Raw genomic sequence first — 25,822 nt, forward strand, 5'->3', positions numbered from 1 at the left:
ATTCGAGGTTCTTAAAGAAATCTGATAAGTAAATGCTAAAAGATTTCTGGTCTACCTCACTGATATTTTAGCATTTACAGTGTGCTCTGTTTAAAATAGCTACCATTTTCTCCTGTGAAATCTTCTTTGACCTCTGGCTTAGAACGGTATTGAATGTACAAAAATTTGGAAATTTTGGAGAGGATTTTTCTTTTTATGGATTTCGAGTAAATGCTATTGGGATTGAAGAGCATATTTCTTATTATTTCAACAACTTGAAAATGACTGAGACTTTATAAATTCAAGCCAGGGTTGTCTTGCTATTTATTCTGTGAGCATTTATTGGGTAAAGGTTCAGTAAATATTAGGTCAAGTTGACTATTTTAATTTCAGTATATCCTTCATGATTTGCTTTGCATTTGTTCTGATAGGAACAGGTAAAAGAGTGTAAAATACTCCACCTGTAACTGTGTATTTGTCTGTCTCCATTATTTCCTTTTAGTTTATACTTTGCATAGTCTTTAAGCTCTGCTGTTCAGCTGCTGGCTGCAGACAATCTTAAGACTTGCTATGTTTTTTCAATGAGCTGACCTCTCATCAACCTGTGATGTTTCTCCTTACCTTTTTATGCCTTGTGATGAAGTCTTTCTTGTCTGATATTAATGTATCTATTTTGATTTTCTTTGGGTATGTATTTGCATAGAATATTTGTCCCACCCTTTAACTTTCAATGCCTTCTTCCTTCACATTTAACTATATTTTCTATAGACAGCATAGAGATGGATCTTGTTTTATGCCTTTTGAATATTAAGACTGCACTATGCAATGAAAGTACACTATTAACTACATTCTATAATATTAAATTTCCTGAAAAGCACAGCAAAAAACATTTGATACAGTGAAATTAATAACATAGTTATTCTATTTCATTCAAAATATTATTTCCACATTCAATCAGTATAAAAATTTACAAATTTTTTTACTTTGGAACATAAAATAATTAAATTTAAGTAAAATTTAAAATTCAACCCCTTAACTGCACTAGGCTCATTTTAAGTCCTCTTAGGCTATATGTAGTTCATGGCTGTCAATTTAGATAGTGATAGGGGGCCCTTTTGCATACATGACATAAGAAAATACATTGAAGCTTTTAATTTAAAAAACACATCATAGTAAAAAATAACAACCCACATTACCATGTATCCCCTTCAAAATATTCTCCCTTCATACAACGCCCCACCCCGCTGAGGAGGGTTCATGCACCCTATCATGTTTGCCACTTTCTAAAACAGCTCTGGAAGCCCGCTTTCCTGGCTTTACTGACATTGTGACTGCCTGGATGTTCTGAATCAGTTCAGAATGTTTACCTTTCATGGTCTTTTCAACTTTGGAAAAGAGCCAGAGAAGTCACAGGGCACCAGATGCAGGGAAGGAGGTGGTGGGGACACACCACGTTCTTAGCAGCCTTCCTCAGCGTAGGATGGCAGACAGTGGCAGTGTTCAGCACACTCCTGAGCATACCTCACATAGCCACCCAGGAAAAGAGACTGCCAGGTGACTGTTTGTTGCAGCGCTAACTCATTTTCAAAGGTTCAAGAACATTATCTCATGTTTCAGGTGCAATAACAAGTTGAGAACGTGAAATCTGAAGATCCAAAAATATTTGTAACATTAGACTTGAGCTAGCCTCAGGTGACACTGGGCTTTCAGCATCCTCTTTGAATAAAAAGCTTGACGACCGATTACTTTCGAGCCCCAAATTACCAGTGTTCATCAGTTAGAGGTATATTTTTGCCATCTTTATTTCTCTAATGGAAAAGACTTTTTAATCTAGAAAGCATTTGTAGTATCTGCTCACAGAGCTGACATGTTGCTCTTGGAAGGAAAAAGCAAGTATTTGTTGTGATCAAGGACTACGTTAGATGCTCCTGTTGATGGAAGAAACAGTGACAAACCAGATGGCCCAAGGGCTGTCCTTTGATTTTTCCCTATAGTGTTCTGAGCCTGGTACTTCCACAGAAAATTGAGAAACAGCAAAGAATAAATCAGCACAACAGAGTCATTTGGCCAGTTCAAAAGAATTTCACAACCCTTAGGCTCAGGCATCTGATTAATGTTTAATTGGCTGAGAGCCTCAAATATAATATGTGTACTTCAGAGGGAAGGAGTAATTTCTCTGTAGAGAAAATAATACCTAAAAACAATGATGTCTTGGGTACTTTTCTCTCATTTCAAAGGCAAAATCCTCAACACCTGAATTAAGGAAGGAAAGGTTTATTTAACTTGTGGTTTGTAGAGGTTTCAGCCCACAGTCAGCTGGCTCCAAGGTAGGGTGGCATGGCGCAGGAGCAACTGTTCAAGGTGGCAGACAGCAAAAGCAGTAAGAGCAAAAAAAGAGGAAAGCGAGCCTCATTTCCTCCCTCATATTGTATGCTGGCTATCTGCCTACACCCTCTCCAGGTCCTCCTGTTGCACAGATTCAAGATGTTTATAAAGTAGGGATCCTGGCTCCCTGCTGGGTGGCTTAAACTTCTAAACTTTTCAGGTTGACACAATGTACAACATCTTAGAGGTTAAGGGCATGTCCTTTACACCCCAGGATGTAGAACTGCTGAGTTACTTAGTTAAGCTTCTACACTTCAAGTTGACTTCCACACTTCAAGTTGACACAATGTATCAACCATTACAAATGGTTTAGAAATTAGGGAGGTGTAATATAACATAGCTGTCTCCATGTCACTAGAAAGCCTGACAGAAAACACTGCACAGTACAAGTGGAGATATGCTACAAATATATATGTATTATTCTTTACAAACCTGCTATAAATAAAGGTAACCATGAGTTTTAATTTCATTTAGAAGGTACATTTTCTGTGTGATAGTCTAGATGTCAGAGAAATGAAAGTACATGAAAATACTTTTAATCAGACATGGAATATTATACTGGAAAAGAAAAATGAAAGACTTAAAATTGTATAAGTGTTACATGTAAGAGTGCCTCACCTCTTTTAAAACTTTGGGAAGGCACTGCAGAAGAAACCACTGGTGCAAGTGTAATGATTATATGGCAAAATGATAAAGATTACAGTCAGGGTCTAAAAGAATCATATGTGCAAAAGAATGGGGACATGATGAACATCACCTCACACTTGGTGAACAGAAAGTACCCCAGTGTAGAAGTTGACTTCTACACTTCAAGTTAACACAATGTATCAATCATTACAAATGGTTTAGAGGTTGAATCCAGTGTAGAATTTGACTTCAGCTTGCAAGCATGGAATGTTTCAGAGCTTCAGGAAAGGTGGATGGAAGTGTCAGAGAAACTTTAAACTATGTTGCAAGGGGTTTAGACCTTGACCTACTGAGTATTTTTTTTCGGTACTGGGGATTGAACTCAGGACCTTGCACTTGACAGGCAAGTGCTTATTCTACTGAGCTATCTCCCCAGCCCCGACCTACTGAGTATTGATGACAGATGAAAGAAATGATATAAGATTTGATTGGGAGAAACTGCTTTCTTATAGGATAGCTGAGTCTTGCACTGGAATGGACCAGTTAGCAGGCATTACTTGGGGCAATGGTTCAAAGCCTGAACTTCTCAGTCAAAGAAACCAGAAAACCCATGTAGGTAGCCTAATATGGATACTGACTTTCTCCAAGTTTGTTTTCAGATCTGTAGCCTGTTCTAGAAGCTAGCAATTATTATTTTTTGTAAAGCCCTAGATAATTAAACTGTGATATCTGAGGGTCACATTATCTATTTTGTAAAGACCCATCTCTGCTCCACAGGAAGAAGACAGCCATAGACAAAATAAAAGTGGATGAGCATGTCAGTGCTCTCATAAAACTTCACAGACACCAAAACTTGAATTTCATATCATTATTATGTGTTATGAAATACTATTGTCCTTTCAATTCTTGTCGATGCTTAGAAATGCAAAGCCTGCCCTTCACTCAATAGTCAACCCAAATCGAGCTGCAGCACAGATTTGACCTCATGGTCTGTAGTTTGCTGAAGTGATCTGTCACGTAATTGGGTATCAACTAGCCAACAAGCTTAGATGTTTTGGTCAGAAAGAAATAAGAGCAACGAAGGTGGGATTGGAGGCAGAATAGTATAATTTAGCTGTGTAAAAGTTCCAGGAAACAGTGAAAACATGTGCAAAGAGAGCAGATGTGAGTCAGCACCGTTCCTGAGCTATGGGGGCAGGGGGTGCTGCCTGCCTGCTGTTATGGTCTCCTTAATGCACGTGGCTCTACTGCCAGGACAGGACTCAAATCATCATCTAAACATAACGCAGTGCTCTGACCTGGCTTTAATCCCTTCTTCCTTCTCCTGCCACTGGAGGAAGCACCTAATTACAAGTTCCCCCTCCTTCAAACATACTCTTAGGTCTATCAGATTAGTAGGGAAGATTGCTGGCCCCTTCCCCATTGTTTCTTTAGTTTTTATTTCAGAAAAACAGCAGTCTCAGGTACATCTTTTAGTAGTTACTACAAAATACCAAATATAAAATATATTTCAGTACACACAGACACACACACACACACACACATACACACACACACACACACACACACACACACACACACTAGTGACTCCAAAGGAAAGCACAGGACAAGACAGTAGGAATGTGGCTTGTGACAAAGATTGTATCACACAGTAGCAGGAATGGTTGAAAAACAATGGGAAAATAGTCAAATAACTCTAAACAAAGAGTCTGAATGACTGATGACCATATAAAAAATCCTCCTTTGTGAGTTAATGAGGCAAAATTTCACACACCTCAGGGTGACAAAAATAAGGAAGACTGATACATGGACATACTCCAGAAAAATAAATACAGGCTGGGGAGATAGCTCGGCAATATAAGCACCTGCCTTGGCAAATGCAGGGACCTGAGTTCAATCTGCGGTAGCGGATGCTGGGCACGCTGTGAGGGCCACCGAAACTGAGCATAGTGACGCACGCCTGTAATCCCAGTGCTGGGGAGGCTGCGACAGGAGGATCAATGTGAGTCCAAGCCGCATAGTGAGACCATGTACCAATTAATTAATTAATTAATTAATTAACTAGTTTTTTTAATTTAAAGAAAGTAATCGATGAAGATGATAAGTGGTTCACATTTTCTAGTACCTCCAATTCTTTTCCAGTGTAACTCCCAAAATAACGACAGAAAATGCAGTGCAGCGACTGACAGGGAAATGGCTCTGAATTTAGATTAGCATTTAACCTTGTCATCCCTGAAATACACGTAGATAATAACGGCTCTAATTAATGCCACAACTCTTAATTTCTTAAAAGGAAAATGATGAGGCATGTAACTGGGGAGATGGTAGAATATTTCCAACGCTTTTTTAGCACTTTCATTTTACTAAAAGCAGTAATTCTTGGCTGGAGCAAGCCTCAACATGGAATTTAGCATTGACAGATGGCCAGAACCAGTTACACCGAGTGGGGAGAAATATCTAAAACCAACCCGAGAGTAGGCATTTTAGAAATTCTTTCAGTTTAAAGTTTAAGTAAAGTTTGCGGCATAAAAAAAAAAAAGAAATAATTCCTCATGGGTGTTGTGGATTCCAAAGTTTGCTTGCAGCTTTGGTGCCAGGACCTCAGGCCTTGGGCAAGTCGATGGTCCTCTAAGGTTTCTCTCCAGTTGATGGAACCCTGGGAAGGGTGGGAAGCAGGACCGCAGCAGGACAGCGTAACTGCTTGGCTGTTCTGTGGCTTTGCTTCATTGTCATTCTCCTACACCCGGAGTCAGTAGCTAGGTCCCCTTGAGGCCCTTGATTAGTGATTAGGCTGCTTTGGCCAAAAGGACCGAATCACTCAAAACTTTGAGAGATTTGAGCTCAGATCTCAGAGTTTTCAGAGTGATTGGTTTGTCTACAGTGTACAGTGATAGGTTTCGACCAGAGTGTAAACTGCTAAATTATTATGGCCCTGGTTCAACATGGCTGAATAAGAAAAGCAACAGCTTACCTTCCTAGGAACCGCCAGCCCCTTCACCCCCACCTCAACCCCAAACACAGCTTCCTTTTACCTTTTTTGCACCACAAGGGAAGCTCCGATCGGCTCCTTAGCTGTCACTGAACCTGCCCCATAAACTCTGCCGTTGGCAAATACACATATGACCCCAGCTTCCCTTTTTCTCAGGTTGGAGGGTCCCTCCCATCTCCATGCAGTCCTCTCCGTGTCCTCAATGACAATAAAGCTCCCCGGACTTCTTTTCCTTCTGCTTCTCTGCTGCTCTGAACTCTGAAATGTGACCTTTATGTAAAAAGATCAGGGATGGGGAAATAATAAAATACTTTTATGCCAGAGACACTGTCTCAAAGTGTGTTAGCATCAGAAGCCTTTCCTAACATTTTCATAAATGTAGACTTCGTTTCATCAAAAAGTTCCAGGAAAAATCAAGGCTTTAACATGTAGCTTTAGCTCTCACTTAATCTCTTCAAACAAAAGCAAAAATAAGTTAAGATGTTGAGAAAGAGAATGAAATACTGAGGACTGGCCAGATAGCTCAGCGGATTAAAACACCTGTGTAAGGCAGATGCAGGGACTGGGTTGGATCCTTGGAGTGCCATGCCAGCCCCACCCACAGGGCAAGCTGAGACGGTGATTGAGATTGGGTGTGGAGGTGTGCATCCATGATCTCAGTGCTTGAGAGGCTGCAAACAGGAGGATCACTATGAGTCTGATCTGTGTAGTGAGACCCTGTAGACCCTGTACTAAATACATTAAAGAAAAGAAAATAAAAGGAAATACATTGTTACAGATTGAGAAAGATTGTTTTCAATAATTACTTTTTAAGTCAAGTTTTGATTTCTTATATTAGAACAACTGAAAGTTGTTGCCAAGAGTCTAAAAGTGTAATATTGAAGTATTTTGCTTTAGTTTAAGCTATAGATGTTGTCCAAGGATATTCATTTGAAAACTTTTGATACAGCGAAAGAAATTCCCAACCTGCTAGATATCTGGCACAAGCTTGTGCTTAACGAATGAATTTTAGGAACAACAAAGGTTTAGAGTAGCCTATAGTTATTGGGGCAAAGAAGGATTCTGTCTGATAAAGAGAAAGACAAAAGGGGTCCCAAGTAGATTGCCAAGACCCCTGCTTTCTCTAGGGATTTTTATAGAGCAAATCCATGACATGAGATGTGTCTAAGGTGGGAAAAATGAGAAATTTCAGGTGGGCATGAGATGGCACGAAAGTATGACCAACCAGTAAGATTACAAGTATAATTGCTCAGGTAGAAGGGACTAAGTCAGGATCACATGGGGGAAGTGAATCACATAGTAAGTGGGCATGAATATAGAACAGGGTCTTTTCTTGCCAGGGGTTGGGTTAGTGGTTCTTTCTGGCTTTCTCAAGATGATAGATACTTACTTAGAATGTCAGTTGGTGCATTTGTTTTATCTTTTGTCTTGAACTCTGGCTCACAGCAGAGGTGCTTGTCTCTCCCACAGTTGTAAGGCATCTTCTGCATAGGTTCTACTAAGAGCCTCTCCTTGTGTGGGTGCCCATAATATTTTTATCTAACTTAGTTGTCTATAATAGTTTAAACTTATTTTTTTTCAGTTAGCCAATAATTGACTCCAAGCTAAATTATTTAAAATATTTTAATAAAATTAATATAGATAAAATTTATTCACTAGCTTCTTCAGGAGGGTAGAGAAGTATGAGTATTTTATAAGAAATTTGCCAAAGTGTGATATGTTCAAGAGACAGAAATATATTGATATTTAAATGAGTATTATAAAACTTTCATGATGAATTAACAACTCAAGCAAACCAGAAATAAATCTATAAGCTTCTTTGTAGAGTGGTTTGATAACCATGCAAACTGTCATTTTACAACACTGAATGATTGGTTACTTTATATATAACATTAAAAATAAATGTTAAATTCACATGAAGAAATAAATGACCATGTAGATATTTATCATTAACCAGAGCCAAAACATACTTTCTGTTATTGGCTTGTTATTCATAACAAGTTTTCTTTGTAGGAGGGGAAAAAAAGTGACTAGGAATCAAGAGGTAGAGACTATGCCACAAACTTGTTACATAGCTCAAGGCAAGTAATTCAAAGTCTCTGAGTTAACATTAAGTCTATCTGTGGGTGGAGATAGGAATGGTTGCTCCTACCACGTCTCAGGGTTGTTGCAAGTGGAAAAATGAATGTGAAAGTTCTTAGATAAGCACAAATCACCATATAAAATGTACTTTATTAATTATTGCTAAGGAGAACACTCACATCATGAGTACTGACACATCTGTACTCAGAGAACATAAAAATGTAAATAAATATTCTGTGGCATAATGCTTGGTACCTTCCAAAACGGATAATGGCTTTTCTCTCTTCTTTTTCACCCCTTTCCGCATTTCCCTTCTGTAGAACCTCTACCTGTGACCAGTGTTTCAATATATGACTATAAACCTTCTCCTGAAACAGGAGTTCTGTTTGAAATTCATTATCCAGAAAAATATAACGTTTTCACAAGAGTAAATATAAGCTACTGGGAAGGCAAAGATTTCCGGACAATGCTTTATAAAGGTAAGAGACAAAAAGATGAGTAAATGGTGATGATTAACTTTTACATGACTTTTTCCAAATGGTCTCTTCCCTCACGTTTAAAGACATTCTATAACTCACTACTTGACCTTCAAATGAGCCATTAAAAATAGCTACTGATTCATGAAAATCTTGTTATGAAGAGTATTAAAAATCTGGTTCATTAGTTGAGAATCGCAAGTCATGCATACAGTATGAGAAATACTCAAATTATTTTCAATTACATGTTATTTTTCCCCAAGGCAGAGTGTCCGTTGCAGGAAATAAATTCAAAGAAGTTTAAAGCAACCACACCCATGATGCTAGAAGGACATTAGCAGATGGTGTCAAGAGGGCTGCCCCCACCAAGGGTCACTTTGAAGATGTTCAAGATGCCTTTCCAAAGGCAAAGGCAACCATTTTTAGTTTCGTCTTGTATATATTGGCCTATCTGGCCAACTTAACAAGAACATTAAATATACCAAATGTGACCTCATTATTTGTACTGTTTTGGTAGAACCTTTGGGGAAGGAAGGTAAAAAAAAAAAAGAGCCCAGGTGATAAACCATTCAAAGTATTCTAAGACAGCAACTCAAGTGCTTGGGTGTTTTTAGTTTGTTTCCTTAATTTCTTTAGACATGAATTGTTTTTTAAACTTTTTTTGACTTTCTAAGTGAAGTCTAAAGTTGTACTTTCTTCCAGCGCTTGGGAGGTTGAAAACGGAAGAATCACTATAAGTCTGATCTGTGTAGTGAGACCCTGTACTAAAATAAATTTTCAAAAAGTTTTTAAAATAAAGTTTTATTTTCTTCTTTCTTTGAACAGTTTCTGCCTATTATTGGAAGATAAAACAGTATACCTATAAAATAGGCTAGTGTCCATAAGCTAAAATATTTCTTGTAAAGTTACTATTTCTTAGGTCATAAAGTAGTAAAATACTTTGGTTTTCATCTTAAAATCAATGGCTAACATAAGCCTAATATCTATAGTTTTATGTGCAATATTTCATACTTTTTTGTTCTTTTGTAAAAAAGAACAAAAATAGTAAAAAAATAAATAGAAACGGTACAGAATTTCACTAAACAAAATGATAGGAACTCAACAATGGTTGTAATATTGTATACTGTTGTTTTCAAATTAGTTGTTCAGATTACCAGATATAGCATATAAAATTGGTTTGAAAATATTAAAAAGAGAAAAAAATGGAGCATTAACTGTTCCTTTCAATAAACCAGTAGAAATCAGCAACACAATTATCCAAGCTATACTGTGTAGATACATATTTTTTTCTTCCTGCTTTCTTTCTTTTCTCTTTTCCCCCCTCCCAGTTGATCCTTCCCTTTGAACAATCTTATAATAAAAATTTAACTCCAATATTGCACTCTTTGAAATTCTAGCAGAAAGAAAGATCATCGGGATTGAGTGTAAAGATTCAAAAGTTCATCTCTAGCCTTCTGATTTTTTATTGATCATTCTAGAAGTTGAACAAAATATTATTTTATAGATACTGAATTGTAATTGGTTAGAACTTTCTACAAGTGTGTGACATTTCAAAGATCTTTCTTTTAATGTAATTGATTTTTCTCTTCACAGATTTCTTTAAGGGAAAAACAGTATTTAATCATTGGCTGCCAGGAATATGTTATAGTAACATCACCTTTCAGCTGGTGTCTGAAGCAACTTTTAATAAAAGTACCCTCGTGGAGTATAGTGGTGTCAGTCATGAACCCAAGCAGCACAGAACTGGTAAATCTAATGAAAAACTCAAACTTAGAGAAAAAAGTCATTAAGTTGCATGTTGACATATTTATTTTCTGTTTTTCTAAGAAATAGTCTACAAAGCTAAGAAAAATAAGTATATGTGTTAAAGTATACATATGTTATCAATAATATAAAAAGTTTAAATCACTGTAAAAGAATACAGCAAAATATTCAATGAGAAAAATCTAAAATACATCCATATCACCAGTGTTATCATCTTCAAATTGAAAGATTTATAACATTAATAAGAGTTATAGTCAAGTAATTTAACTGGATTAATAAGAGATTTATTATTCTATAACCTGACAAATGTCCAATAGCAGAAAAAAACAGAGAATAGACATTGTAATACAGATCATCAGATTATTAAAAAGAAATTATTGGGATTCTGATGTTTCTAAAACTTACAGTAGTTAATTTTAATAGAATCAATAAGAAGAAGAATTAATAATATGACGGATAATATAAATGTCTATTTACCTAGCACCCATCACCAGTGTAAGCGGCACTGACTGTCCCAGCATGAGCGCAGAGTTTGGCAGGTCTTCCCCAAGATGCTAAGTCTTCGGAAGTCTAAGGAGTCTTGACTCTCATTCTTTAGGCCAAGAAAGGAAATCATTTCAGCTGAGCAGCCCCATCACCCCTTGCCAACATGGAATGTTCTGTTGTGCTTTTTGTTATTCACTTCAAGCAAAGACATATTTATTAATTAAGCCTGGTGAGACACAGGGCCCCTGTCCTCAAAAAATGGTACAAAAACTGTACAAACAGCAATAGTACAAGACAGAACAAGATAAGTGTGACAAAAGAGGTTTGAAGATATTTAACAGCACAAAAGGGAAGATTGATCCTTATTGGAGGCACTGGTAGTCGAGCTGCTGTGTGAAGGACAGTTGGCAACCACTGTGGGCAGAGATCATGCAGCATGTGCTTGTTTCTGTAACTCATAAATCCATTTTGTGCTCATACATTTCATTTTAGAGAAGTGCAGAGTGAAGCTATATTTCCAACAAAGATATCAACACCTCTAAAGGCAATTTGTGTCTGCACAGCTTGTAGGTGCAGTGTGCGCTTGTCACATGGAACATTCTTGTGCTGATAGCTAGAACTGAAATATTTGGTGTTTTTCTACAAATTATGATCCAGAGGCAGAGACACTTTTTTTTTAAAGTGAGAGTATGTTAAACTGAAGAATATTTCCATAACTTTGCTTTGTATTGGATTAAATTACCACTTCCATCATATCACAACTTGGCGTAGTTGCATCATGACTGGTATTTTGCTAATACGTCCTCATGATCCATTACATGTAAGAAGCATGTCTACTTAAAACCACAATTGTTCTTCATGTAAATTTCCTATTTATTAGGAGCAAACTTAAACTCCATTTTGTGAATCTGCTTGTATATTTGACTCATTTCTAGAGTAAATAAGCAGTAGAATAGTGTTAAATTTTTTTAAAAATGAAAATTCTCTGTTTTACAGCCCCATATCCACCTCGAAATATTTCTGTTCATTTTGCAAACCTGAACAAACAGAACTGGGAAGAACAGAGTGGCAGTTTCCCAGAAGAATCATTCATCAAATCACAAGATTCAACAGGAAAAGACAAACTCTTCCATTTCACAGATGACACTCCAGAGAGTCCCTCTGGCAATACTTCGTCAGGATGGCCCGATTTCAACAGCAGTGACTATGAAACCACGTCTCAGCCTTATTGGTGGGACAGTGCATCGGCAACTCCTGAAAACGAAGATGAATTTGTCGCTGTCCTGCCCATGGAATCCGGAAACCGGAGCGAGATTGAGAAGTCAACATCGGGCTCTTTGACTTTCTTCCCTGTGCAAATGATACTGAGCTGGTTACCGCCCAAGCCACCTACTGCCTTTGATGGTTTCCACATTCTTATAGAAAGAGAAGGTAAAATAGTAAGAAATCAGAAGAGATAAAAAGTGGCACAAAGGAATGGAAATTGAATTTTTTTTTAAAATTTAAGTTTAGAAAGGAAGACTTAGAGTTACTATCTAAAGAAAAATGGTTAAAGACATCAAACAAAATAAAGAAAAAATGAAATAGAAAGTAATGAATATTCCATGCATGGTAAGAGCAGAAAACCACACAGAATAGGTTAAATCCAAATCAGAAAGCTTGAGAGGTTCACAAATCATAATTACTGAAAGTTATATGTATTTCACTGCCCAGCATTTCACATATCTGAAGCCTTCAGTGAAAATCCATATATAGTGGTACCTCAGTTCACAAACAAAAGCATTTGGTAAAATTTTATTTTTGTTTTCAAAATGTACATTGGGTGACACACAGAGACAGAGGCCATGTTTCCAATAGAAACTGAAACATGGCCACCTTTTCCAAAATCATAGAAAAAAATTAAAATTGGGAACCCTAGGTATGACTGTGTATGGAAATATTTTGACTTAAAAATATCACTGTCATAGAATATTCTTGAATTTGCTGGAGAAATTTTGTTTTCTTATGTGCAAATTTATGAAGCATGCAGTAAAAGAATCCTTCTGATAAAATGACTACCCCTCCAAGAGTCTGAGACCTGGGTTCAGTTTGCCCAGCTCCTCTTAGTCTTTTTAGGATACACCCTCTGAATGTGTTCCTTGAATTCCTAAAGGGGGGCTGCAAGGAAACTGGGAACGATGCAGCAACTGATGGTACTGTGATAGCTACTGGGTAGTAGATTGTATTCACTTACCCAGCCTTCGAGACTCATTGTTTACATTTTAGCCCAGTAATTCACAAAAACAGAGCTGTGGCATACCTCAATTATTCTTTATAGATTGGTATGGTTATTTTTGTTCTGTGTTTACAATAACATACTTCATTTTGTATTTTGCAGTCTAGTAGTTTGGGTGGCAAAAGTTGTCAAATTGTCAAAACTCAAAATTGCAATGGCAGCCTTATTTTCATGGTGAAACATTAGGATGATGTAGTCACATATTATTTGCTCTATTTTATTGACTAGAATGAGCTACATTTATGGATTCTTTGGTGCTGGATGATCAAGCAAGCACCATACCCAAATATTATACAAAATTGAAATCCTTTTCACTTCCAATTATCTGAGTAAAAACTCATTTGTCTGAAATTGCTTGTTTTTAAATCTGTCTCTTACTTGTCTATTCTTCAATTTATTCTATGAAAAACCACACCTTGTAACTCAGAATGTTTTCCTACTGCTGTTTTCCACGAAGACTCAATCATGCTTTTATCTCAGTACAGTGTGTTCCTTCAAAGACTCTTACGGGTACCAACTGATAATAACATCTTCAGCTAAAACAATAAGCAGCAGGAGATAGGTGCTGGAAAAATGTAAAAAATATGATCTTTATTTTAAGAGCCCTGGGAGCAAAAAGATGAAGAAAAACATGGCATACCATATTTCTTTAATGGGGAATAATTCAGTATATTTTATTGTATTTATTTATCTATTTATTTATTCTGTATTTTAGGGAAGAATCTACAGGGTGTTCAGGGTCTCACTATTAGGTCAGACTCATAGTGACCCACCTCTTTGCAGCCTCCCAAAATCTGGGATTACAGGCATGTGCTACCACACCTAGTCTCAATTGCTGTCTCAGCTTGCCCTGGGGGCAGGGCCAGCATGGCAGGCCCAGGAATAGAACCCCCAGCCCGTGCGCCTGCTTGCAGGTGCTTTAATCCCCTGAACTTTTGGCCGGCCCTTAATTCAGTATATTTTAAAGCATGTCTTAATATTTAATGCTACAACAAAGAACCCATAAGATATTTAGTGTTAGCTATTTCTTTTGTTTTCTTTTTTCTTTTTTGAAGTACTAGGGATTGAACTCAGGACCTTGAGCTTGCCAGGCAAGTGGTTATGCCACTGAGCTATCTCCCTGATCCTGGTGTTATTTTTTATGTCTCACATTAAATGAAAAAGCCAATGATTGTTATCCTATCCCAACATACTTTTTCTATAATGCATAAAGTTTTATTGGGTAAAAGAACACAAGAACATGCAATAAACCTACCCCTGGTTTTGATTTGAATGGCATATATTAGCTTTGATATTTTAAAGTATTTGAAGAAAATCTGACCCCTTTTTCACCTTTTTTATTTGTAAAATCTTTAGTTGATGAGGATTAACTGAACTTGAAAGAAAAAAAGAGCTATTACGACAAATACCTATGTTTGTATTTAATTGCTTTGTCTATACCCAGAGCCCTCTCATGGTAGCAATTTACATTATATTTTTTATATTATTTAGAGAATTTTACTGAATATCTGACGGTGGATGAAGAAGCACACGAATTTGTGGCAGAGCTGAAGGAGCCTGGGAAATATAAGTTATCCGTGACAACCTTTAGCTCCTCAGGACTTTGTGGACCTCGTAAGAGCCAGTCTGCAAAATCACTCAGCTTTTATATCAGTAAGTGGCAAAGGGATGATGCTACGTTATAGGCCAGCTAGAACAAAGAGAGTGGGAGGTGAATGAAGCTTGGATGTTAGCTAGTCACAACCCTCGGGGGTCTGGAGGAGTCTTCAAGGTCAGGAGAGGCCCACGTCCGTGAGCCCTTGACAGCAGAAGAAATAGGCTTACATATTTAATGGTAACACACTATCCAGGGATTTAACATGATGACTTTTCTTCTATTGTGATAATTGAACATTTATTAAACCGACCTTCCACCTTAGCCGTGACAAACTCTCCAAGGACAAGGACACATAGTCTGGGAAATATGGCTTCTTTGAGGCTACAGTGAAATGTAATATTATAGAATTATATTTTTAAAAAATCTCATTAGAGTGTGACACTTGGAGTCGAGGATTTAGATGCAGTTGTACTGGGTGGTCACTATGCAGTTAGCAGGAAAAAAGCACAGGCTGGGTAATCGTAGAGGCCCCAACATCAAGTCCTGGGATGGCACCTGCGGTGTCCGTGTGGGCTAGTCACAGAGCAATACTACATCTCTAGCCTGCATTTATTTGAGCCTAATAAGTCTCTCTGATCCTTTTACCTTGATTCTGTTTACTGGAAGCTTAGATGTAAACAGCAGTGAGCAACTTATCAGGACTTCACTATTCCTCTTTTTTTTTTTTTTTTTTTTTTGCTCCAAATGCCTTCAGGGCAGGTTTGGCTGGCTTGAGTTGTGAGGATCCAACCACAGCAACCTGAGCCTGACTGCTTTGTTGAAGCAGCCACTTAAAGAACTGAGCTAAGGGGCAGGCCCCCTTCACTATTCCTCTTGATGAGCAGGAAGAAAAATCAGAAAACCTGCATCAAAATTGCTCTTGGAAGGAAATGACCACCAAATACTCTATCTTCTTCTTTAATGGAAAATAGCACTGGGTCTCCAAATGTCCTTCATGAGTGGACAGAAAAGGCTACACAGAGGCAGGCAGGAGATCAGTTTATATAGAAATTGAAAATACTGAAAATGAGCCAAGGGTGGTAGAGTGTGACTGTAATAGAAATTATTCAGGAGGCTGAGGCAGGACAATGACAAAGTCAGGGCCAGCCTGAGCAATATGAGGAGGCTCTGTCCCAAAACAAAAATAATAATAATAATAATAAAGTTTAGGACTCTTGGCTCAGTGGTAGGGCACTCGCCTAGTGTGTACAAGGTGCTAATTCGAAACCTAGGAATACCAAAAAGAAAAGGTTGAAAATGTCTCAGTATAACACTTTTCACTTAAAAAATCAAAAACAAAGCCAGGTGTGGTGGTTCACACCTGTAATAGCAGCATTCTGGGAGGGTGAAGCAGGAAGATCAAAAGTTCAACCCCAGCCTGGGCCAATTAGCGATGAGGGAAGACCTTGTCTGGATATAAAATATTTTCAGAGGGGGAGGAGGACTGTAGGTCAGTGTGAAGGAGCTAAATTCAGTACTTCCTGCCAGAGAAACAAAGTCCCCACTGCTGAGAAGCCTGAGATAGCCATCAGACATACAGAAAGGATATTGGTAATTAACTTGCATGAATTTCAAATATGGGAGATCTTTGATGCGAGATTGCCCAGAGTAAGGAACAAAGGTGGATGCTCCATTCTTCCCATGAGGCTAAAGAGGCTTTGCTAACCAAGCAATCCCGGCGTGCCCCAGTGCAAGCTGCCCAAGCGTGGCGGCTCCCACTAACACCGATCTGTGACTCCTGCTGGGCTAGATGTTTCTCTCCTCTGACTTGTTTCATAGCACACGACACAAAAATGCAGAATTTAGTGTGGAGAATTTTTCTATACTTAGTTTATTTAGCTTCTCATACCAAATTCTAAAAGGCTAGGGTTATGCTATTTGTTTATTCATTTCTTCTTTTGTAGAGTCCACAACTATGTACTGAATCACTTTGATGTGTTAAAATTCTGCTCTTTGGGACTGTGGAGATAGCTTAGTGGTCTCAGAGCCTGCCTAAGCAAGTACTAGGACCCGAGTTCGATCCCTGGTGCTGCATGATGTGCCAGCCCTGAGCCAGTGACTGAATCTGGGTGTGGCGGCACACATCTGTACTCCAAGCGCTGGAAAAGCTGAAATAAGGGATCACTACAAGTCTGAGCTGTGTAGTGAGACCTTGTACCAAATACATAAAATATTTTTTAATTAAAAAAACCCTCTGCTCTTTCTTTCTTTCTTTCTTTTTTAAGACAGGGTCTTACTATGTAGTTCAGGCTGGTCTTGAACTTACAGAGATCCTCCTGCCTCAGCCTCCCAAGAGCTGGGATTGCGGCATAAACCAGCATGACTGGCTCCTCTGTTGTTCTCTAGAATCCAGAGTAACTCATAAAATTCAGAATATATCAAAGTTGCTGAAATCTATGATAATCTTCAGGACATACATTTTAATATCACCTAGAAAAACACAGGTCAGTAGGAGTCTCTCTCTGTAACAATAAAAAGAGTGATATATTTAAGTGTTTATAGTATTCTACCCAATGGTAATGAGCTGTCAAGTTTACAAGATATGAATATTCTTGGTCCTAAGAAGTATATGACACATACAAAGGCTTGCACTTAACTGGGTAGGTGAGCAACAAATTAGAATGACGTAATCTCATTCTACACAGTGTGGTCATACGCCAGCTAATGTTCGCAGCCCATTTTTCTGACCACGTTATTTCACACATTCCAGTATTCAGCTACTACACTAAAATTTGTTACATTGTCGTATGCCAGGCATAAGGGCAGACACCTGTAACTACAGCACTCAGAAGACTGAGGCAGGTGGGGTGCCGCAAGTTCAAAGACAGCCTGCTGAGTCCTGAGCATTGCCAGCCTAAACAGTGTCTCAAAAAAATAAATTACATATATGCAATGGACTATCATCTTTAATTGTGTAGCATTGAAGGCTTTCCCAGAGGTGAGAATGAAGGTAGATGTAATAATAGTATCAGACAGTCTTATTAAGGGAACATTTTATTATCCTCATTTGGTTGTTTGTTTCTTTGATTTTTTAGTTTTATGTATTTGGTACAGGATCTTCCTACATAGCTTGGACTAGTAGTGATCATCCGGTTTCAGCCTCCCCAGAACTGTGACTGAAGTGTATGTCACCATGCCTGGTTTTGGTGGCTGGCTCGGTGTATCGGGGCTGGCCCAGCCTGAGATACTGAGAATCAAACCCACATCTTTGTGCTTGCCTAGGCAGGAGCATAGACCACTGAGCTATCTCTGTGGCCCCTGTTCTCTCTCTCTCTCTCTCTCTCTCTCTCTCTCTCTCTCTCTCTCTCTCTCTCTCTCATTGTATTTAGTACAGGGTCTACGGGGTCTTACTGCATAGATCAGACTCACAGTGATCCTGCTGTTTTCAGCTTCTCCAATGCTGGGACTACAGTTGCGCTCTACCATGCCCAGTCTCAGTTGCTGTCTCAGCACACCCCGGGGGCGGGGCCAGCATGGTATGCCAGGGATCAAACCCTGGTCCTTGCATCTGCCTAAGCAGGTGCTTTCATCCACTGAGCTATGTGGCAGGGCCTTCTATCCTCATTTTTAATGTGAAAAAAAAAAAAAGTCACAGAAAGCTCCCGCATGTCAGAATGGCGATTAGATTTTAGTCATATTTGACAACACAGCCCATTCCGAGGCAGCTTGCCATGACATTTACCTTGGCTGATTACCAGGTCTCAGCACTTATCTCTGGGCAGTCTCTGGGGCAGGTAACTCTGGCCTCTGGACCTCAGTTTGTTTGCTCGTCAGAAAAGTGTTTTTCGATCCTAACACCTCCTGGCTTGTGCATTTGACAGACACAGTGACTGAGAGTCAGAGAGAGTGGAGCATTTACCCAAGAGTTGCCTCTGAGAAAATTTGAGTCTTGGGCCAATTTTTCTACTTGCAAGCCAAGTGCTTTTCACTATTTCACTGTGCTCCAGGAAGTCCCAGGCTGGGTGAGAGCATGGATTTTAGACTCAGACTTCCTGTGTGTGTGAACCCCAGCTCCATCCATCCTATCTGTACAGAGATTAATAATGGTGTTTACATCATAGACCTACAAGACTTCAAGGATTAAGATTAGTCCATATATATGAATGTAGAGCCTAGCATATACTGCATGCTGCATCTCTTTGTCCTCCATTCCTACTCATACCCCTTGCATCATTTGCTCTAAGCGAGCCTGAGTGTACCCTCCCCAGCCCAACAACTGGCTCCATTCCTCTCCTGAGTTTGAGAAAAAGAAAAAAAGAAAAAAAAAAAAAAAAAAAAAAAAAAAAAAAAAAAAAAAAAAAGCTCTCTTTTAGGGGATGAAAAAGTACATCCTGATCAAGTAGGAGGAAGTCGCAGGCTTGCATTTCTTGAGCCCTTGCTGGGAAACGGGCTCTGTGCTAAGCAAAACTTTAGCAGCCTAAGAGCGCAGAGCCCACAGCAAACACCTCCGTGAAGGTACTCTGTAATAGGAACCCACTGTGTCTGCCACATATGCCCAGGTGTTAGCCAACTCATTTCACAGATCCAGCCCCTTGCCTGTTTCCTGCCTGACACAGTCACTGCCTGCCTTTTCATTCCCATTGCTGCCATATCTAATTTTTTCACAGGTCTGTAGGAGAAGCTAATTTGACTCTAAGAGCCTTCACTTCTAGAAACCAAAGATTCTTGTAACACATCAGGCATATCCATGTGCTGTACTCACTCTGTTAAAAGAAAAGTAATTTTTTTATTATTAATTTTATTGAGAAACAAATAGCAATAAGACAGTTTCAAAATTGATCAGTAGGACAATTTCAATAATTAATACATTGCATATTGTTGTCTTTTCAGTGGTTATTCATAGTACAAGATGCAGACATGATATCCTGTCCAAACACTATTAGTACCAATCTTCTCAATGAATTAAGAGAAAGTAGCTGTGTACCTATCCTATTTTGTATATACAGATATAAAATGATCTTTCATTTGTATCCCCTTTTTTTGTTTAGTTTTGTCAGAGAAGGGTATTCCTTTGCCATTTAAATATTATAGGATGTGTAAATATCGCATAGTCTCCCTAGCGTAAGAACTCAAAAGAAGAAATAAAAGTAGAAAGGTATAACACAATTAAAAGGAAAGTGAGAATTTAAGGATTGAACAACGAAGAGAGGGCAAAGAGAAAAGCTAGGAAACATGCTAGGGGCAAAGCCATACATTTATATACACAAGACAGTTAAGGCAATGATCCTGATAATCTTCAGCAGGTTTTTGAAACTAGCAGTAAATTCTTTCAGGTGCAGATTTTACTCAAATATTTCAACCAACTGAAGTGGAGTTGCTGTCTCTCTGCAAAAGCGTTCCGATGCTTCAGTGTTTTGGTCAATGAGGAGACAATGGTGCTGAGGAAGGCAGCCACGCAGAGCACCAAAGGGGCCACTGGTGTGACCTTGGTCTCCTTTTGAATGTCTTTGTAAGGACTAACAGAAACCCGCACAATTTAAAAAACTGGAATCTTCCCTCTAACCAACATAACTATGTACCTTGTGTTATTGCAAACGTTCAGGTCCCACCGGAGAGTGGATTGAAGAATTGACTGAGAAGCCCCAGCACGTGAGCGTCCATGTTTTAAGTTCCACCACTGCCCTGACATCCTGGGCGTCCCCCCAGGAGAACTACAACAGCACTGTGGTGTCCGTAGTGTCGCTGACCTGCCAGAAGCAAAAGGAGAGCCAGAGGCTGGAAAAGCAGTACTGCACTCAGGTAAAGGGTGGCAGCCTCCTGGGAGATGCAAGGAGAGATCAGGCCGAGGCATGCTGAGGCTACCCAGGGTACAGGGCAGAGGTATTGGGAAAAGTGTCATCCAGAGCTAGGAGAGGACCCAGGAGAGAAGTGGGTAATGGCTCTTCTGCTACAGTCATATCCTGAACCTTCATAGGAGCCCGTTTCTTTCAGTTTCATTCTTTATTCAAGAGCAAGGTGCTGGGTCCTGCTGTCCACCAGCCAGGGTCTAAGGCAATTTCCTCAACACAGAGGATGGGGAACCTGGATCCGTGGCATCCGTAGGGTGGGTTGCACATTCACTGACTTCCATCACAGAAAAAGAATTCTCAGGACACATCAGTCAGAAGCATCAGGAGATTCATTAGGCAAAAAGTAAAATACACAGTCAGAGAAAGTAGTGTAGGTCCTCCAGAGTGCATAAGAGTCTGAAGCTAGAAATATTTACTTATGTGTTTCTGGCAGCAGAAATCTGTTAAATGTGTGATTCAACCAGGAGTTTGGGCTTCAAAAAAGCAATGGGCCACACATTGTTAGAAAGATAATAGCTCATTTTATTCTCCATTTCTATGAGAAAAAGGCCTGGATTCAGTCTATTCCTTGCTTGCTTGCTTGCTTGTTTTCTTTCTTTCTTCTTTCTTTCTTTCTTAAGATGTGTGACCGAAGATATTTTGCCTAAAACACTCTTTGAAAACTTTGAATCTGTTTCTGTTAAGTTCAAGTTTCTACCCTTTCTCTTATCAACTAAGCTAATTTATGGGCTTACACTGTCATCAAGGGATGCTGGGTGTGATGGATCTAGAAGAAAAGAAGCATAAGAAAGTGGGTAACTTTGAGTAACCTCATGACTTTTGTCCTGATGGCAAGAGCCTGTGAATTCACAGAAGAAAGCGCTGGGCAAGATGGGTGGGGCAGTGATCCTGGGGTACATCAACAGGTTTTTGAGACTAGTGGTTGGCTGGTGGGATTCTCACCCTGACTGTACTATACATAACTCTATATGCTGATGCCTGTGAGCCAGGTGACTGTACTGCAGATGGCGATGTGTAATAGAGGGGTCGTGCTTGGAGTGCCTGCCATCCTGGTCTTCTAAATATGTACTTCTTGTCATGACATATCATTTATTGCCATAATGTCTCTCAAGTAAAGATTTTTTTAAAGGGTAATAAATGAAAAAAAAAAACACAAGAATAAGAAAAAAAAAGTCACAAGTCTGTCCTGTTACAATTCTGTATATGGTTAGATTTCTAAATTTCTTTGTAAAAATATGTAAATGTTTATTTCTACTTTTATAAAATTATTTTTCCTTCATATTCTGTAAGGACTTAAAGTTCAACATATCAATATTTGATGGAAAATACCTGTTCCATGATATGACAAAGATGTTTGCTATTTAGACGGATAGGGTAAACCAAACTGCATATATTGCAGGTTAATAATTAGCTTCTCTTCTGGAGGGTTAACAACCTAAATTAGCAGTTCAAAATTGGAGAAAAGGAAGGACTGCAAGGTCAGCCAACATTCTGGCCCTAGCCTTTCAAAGTCAGTGAAGACTCGGGACATAGGAGAACCTGTACTGTAACAACATGTAACTCAGTTGTGCTCCAGATTTTCTGATCAAGATTATGGAGTCACAGAGGAATATGATCGATGATGTATATTGTGCCTGGGGAGTGTCACATGGAGAGAAAACACTCTCTCAGGCTTTCACAGAGAGCACATTGGCCAAGCAATTGCCGTGACTCATCCTTATGACTGACACTGACAAAGGATCTACAATCTGAGGTACAGGATCTCAGGATAAATCCTGAGGGGATTTCACTGACCTTATCAGACCCAAAAGCTACAACTCTTTTTTTTTTTTAATTTTATTTTAACATTTATTGTGTGTGTGTGTGTGTGTGTGTGTGTGTGGCCAGCTCAGCCCACCAGGGGGCGCGGCTGGCTGGCATGTGGTGCTGGGGGATTGAACCGCGGTCCCTGTGCTTTGCCAAGCTTGTTCCAAGTAGGCGCTTTAGACCACTGAGCCATCTCTGCAGCCCAAAAGCTACAACTCTTGTTGCATAGGTCCTGCTTTACCTTGGTCTTCACCATCCGGCAGAAAAGTATAAAAACAACGTATATAAAATAAAGCCATAAAAATAAAGCTCATCCTGAGCTGTAACAGGCTCAAGTCAATAACTTATGAGGATAACCCACTAATATTATAGACTACTAGACAGTGTTGGATTGTTTAGCTGAATTCAAACACCTATAGTATTTAGATGCCAATAGAATATCCACCTCTGACAGGACAAAAAAAAATTAAATAGAAAAGGGATACAAAGGAAAGATCATTTTGTATTTATATATACAAAATAGGATAGATATACAGCTACTTTTGCTTAATTCAATGAGTAGAAAGAGGTGTACTAATAGTGTTTGGACAGGATATCCTGTCTGCTTCTTGTACTGTGAATAACGACTAAGAAGATAACAATGTACAATGTATTGGTTATTGAAACTGTCCTATTAATCAGCTTTGAAACTGTCTCATTCATGTTTATTTCTCAATAAAAAAGAAAGAAAGAAAGCGCTGGGCATGAGTAATAGGGAAGCAGGGTTTAGAGAGTCTGGAAATTGGTCAGGAAAACTTTCCAGGGGAGGAGAATGACAACCACATGAAGGGTTGATGTTCCGTTTTGTTTTTTGCTTGTTTTTCTTTTTTGAAAAATATATTTTCATTTTAAAAAAACTATAAAAGCAATGCATGTTTGCTAAAAAGAATGACTGGGAAGTTTAAAAAGCACATAAAGTAATCTCACATCACAAGTGGCAAAAGTTTAGAAGGATGATGGGTGTGAGCCTCCTCAGGGGGCATGAAGGGCAGGTGCAGGAGAACCGTGGGGCCGACAGCGGCGAATGCACATAGCTCATCCCACCGCTAGAGGAATGTGCATCAGGAGCCAAGAGCCGACCTTACATACAGAAAGAACCCCTGAGAACGTGGAGCCCAGGCCTGATGACCTAAAATTTACTTATATTTTTCCATAAGGTGACATTAGGTAGATTTTTGTGTCTGGCAAGCACATTGTCTTCTCCAAAGGAAGAAAAAACCTGAATTACCTATTCATGCACAAACCCTTTGGACATTTTCATTCCTCCCATGAAAACTAGGCATGTGTCAGGCTTGGACGGGGAGTAATTGTGAAGTGTTAAGATAGGTGCAGGAGTCTGGCCTCTGGAACACCAAAAGCTGTTGAGTGCTGAGATAAACCTTTGCTTGTGAAGCAAGCCACTTGAGTTAAATTAAGTGGTAAATACTCTCACTGATTAGCTAATCACCATAGTGCATTGTGCAGCTCAATATCTTCCTTTCCACACCCAAGATAACCAGCAGAAAAATGTTTGCCTCCCAGACAACAACCTAGAATTCAGATGGCCAGGGGTCATTGCTTCCTATGCCATCTGATGTACAAATTGTGCATCTTTTCCTAGCTCCCCCTCCCACTTGAACGTTTTTTGGGGTTTTTTTTTTTTTTCTGGAAGTAGGGATTGAACTCAGGCCCTTGTGCTTGCCAGGGAAGCTCTTATTCTACTGAGCCATCTCCCTGGTCCCTGAACATATTCTTTCTATTTCACGATATTTGCTATATATTTTAATCCTTTATCTACACTTTTGGTCTCTCACATCAGAGAGACAGTGCAATATTTACACATGTGTTTCCCATTCACTTCACTTAAGCATAAGGCTTCAACATGCTATCGAGCCAGCTAGATCTTAAAAATTGTAAGTGAGCCAGGAAAGGTTAGTCTAAGTTCATGTTATTGATGCCCTCTCAACAAGCAAACGTGAAACTGGTGAAGACCATGGATGGGCAAAAGGGCTGACATTTCAAGTGAATTGTGGGAACTAGAATACTGCCTTAAGTGTCATTTCAGTAGCCATGAAATTTTTTGAAAACCATATTATTGTTACATTGTGATTATTTTGTTACTGTTATACTACTCTCACACATTTTCCCTCTACACACACACACACACACACACACACACACACACACACACATAAATGCTGTTCAAATGAGAAAGAAATGGGTTGAAGGGAGGGGAAAAAGAATAATCGAGATTTATCATGTGCAAATACAAAGTCCTTATGATGAATGTTATTATTAAGTATTTCTAAAGTGTACCAATAAAATGAATTTTAAAAATAATAAAATTGACAGAAAAAGGAAAAATTAGCTGACAGTCATGTGGCCATTAAACAAAGAAATGTATAAGATAATCTCGCCAGGATTCATCAATTTAGAGCTAGGGAAACAGTAATATTTCTGTAGTTCTATATTCAGTGGTACTGTATTTATATTAAGTAGAAAACTCAAAATATAGTTCTAAAATAAACACCTTTTAATACACTTTGAGCATGCCTTATCAAAAATTGAATTTTTTTTTTATTTTGTAGTATTTGAATATGAGAGACAGAGACAGAGACATGAGGATGGAATGCAAGTCTATAAACAAAATTTATGTTCCCTGTACATCTTATATCAAAAGGCAATGTTATACATTTAATAGTAATAGTATATGAGAAACAAAGTTTCTTGGTGAGAAATTTTCTACTTAAAGTATATTCATGCTCAAAAGTTTTCAGAGTATAAGTGTTTCCAATCTGGGGCTTTTAGACTAGGGATGCTCATGCTGTCACCAGTTGTGAGGGCTTCATTCTTCTCTAGCCTCACTCTTTGGCTTGCCTCTGTCACCAACCATGGCACAGCATCACAATCTTTATGTTGCCCTCACGGTCTGTGACATTCACTGCCAATGTCGCTGCTCAATGCTCCAGTTCTGCAGAGTCTGGTATGACTGTGTGTGAAGTGGGTCCTCGGTGAGGTGCTGGTAATAGAGCAAAGTAGATCTGAACCCGAATTGTATTAAATTTAGGCTTTAGTCCTTCTGTGTCCACTATGCACATTAACTAGCATATGTCCTTATGAGACAGACAGACAGAGAGACAGAATGTTCATCAAATACCATGAATGTTTAAATTTTTACAGATTTATTACAGTAAAAGATACCTGGCCATTACTCTCCCTCAGAGTTGCCCCTTGGCTTTGCACACACTCGCCCCATCGATCTTGCTACCTCCTGAAGCAACGCTGGGAGTACACGTTCATGAGCATCTTCAGCTGCACCATCAAGGCTGCCTCAGTCAATTCAAAACATTTAGCTTTCATGGTCATTTTGACTTAGGGGAATAGCGGAAAGTCACACAGAGCCAGATTCAGTGAAGAAGATGGAGGACACGAAAAGGTCTTTATGCTTATGGACAGAAATTAATGCACACAGTTGATTACCACAGGATAAGCAAAGCATATGAAGAATAT

At 38.9% G+C, this 25,822-nt stretch overlaps 1 protein-coding gene across 3 annotated transcripts in view; it reads left to right on the forward strand.

The window, feature by feature from the left end:
• The window catches only part of Ptpro (protein tyrosine phosphatase, receptor type O), a 265,902-nt gene that overhangs the window by 145,925 nt on the left and 94,155 nt on the right, over nt 1-25,822 (forward strand). For all 3 annotated transcript variants that reach the window (XM_023709537.1, XM_004626095.2, XM_023709538.1), the window contains exons 3-7: nt 8,383-8,541; nt 10,132-10,284; nt 11,785-12,219; nt 14,555-14,716; nt 20,242-20,438. In XM_023709537.1, coding sequence (XP_023565305.1) covers nt 8,383-8,541; nt 10,132-10,284; nt 11,785-12,219; nt 14,555-14,716; nt 20,242-20,438 — 1,106 coding nt within the window. The remainder of the gene's footprint in view (nt 1-8,382; nt 8,542-10,131; nt 10,285-11,784; nt 12,220-14,554; nt 14,717-20,241; nt 20,439-25,822) is intronic.

The sequence above is a fragment of the Octodon degus genome, unplaced genomic scaffold (genome assembly GCF_000260255.1).
Source record: "Octodon degus isolate 3935 unplaced genomic scaffold, OctDeg1.0 scaffold00012, whole genome shotgun sequence".
NCBI classification, from domain to species: Eukaryota; Metazoa; Chordata; class Mammalia; order Rodentia; family Octodontidae; genus Octodon; species Octodon degus.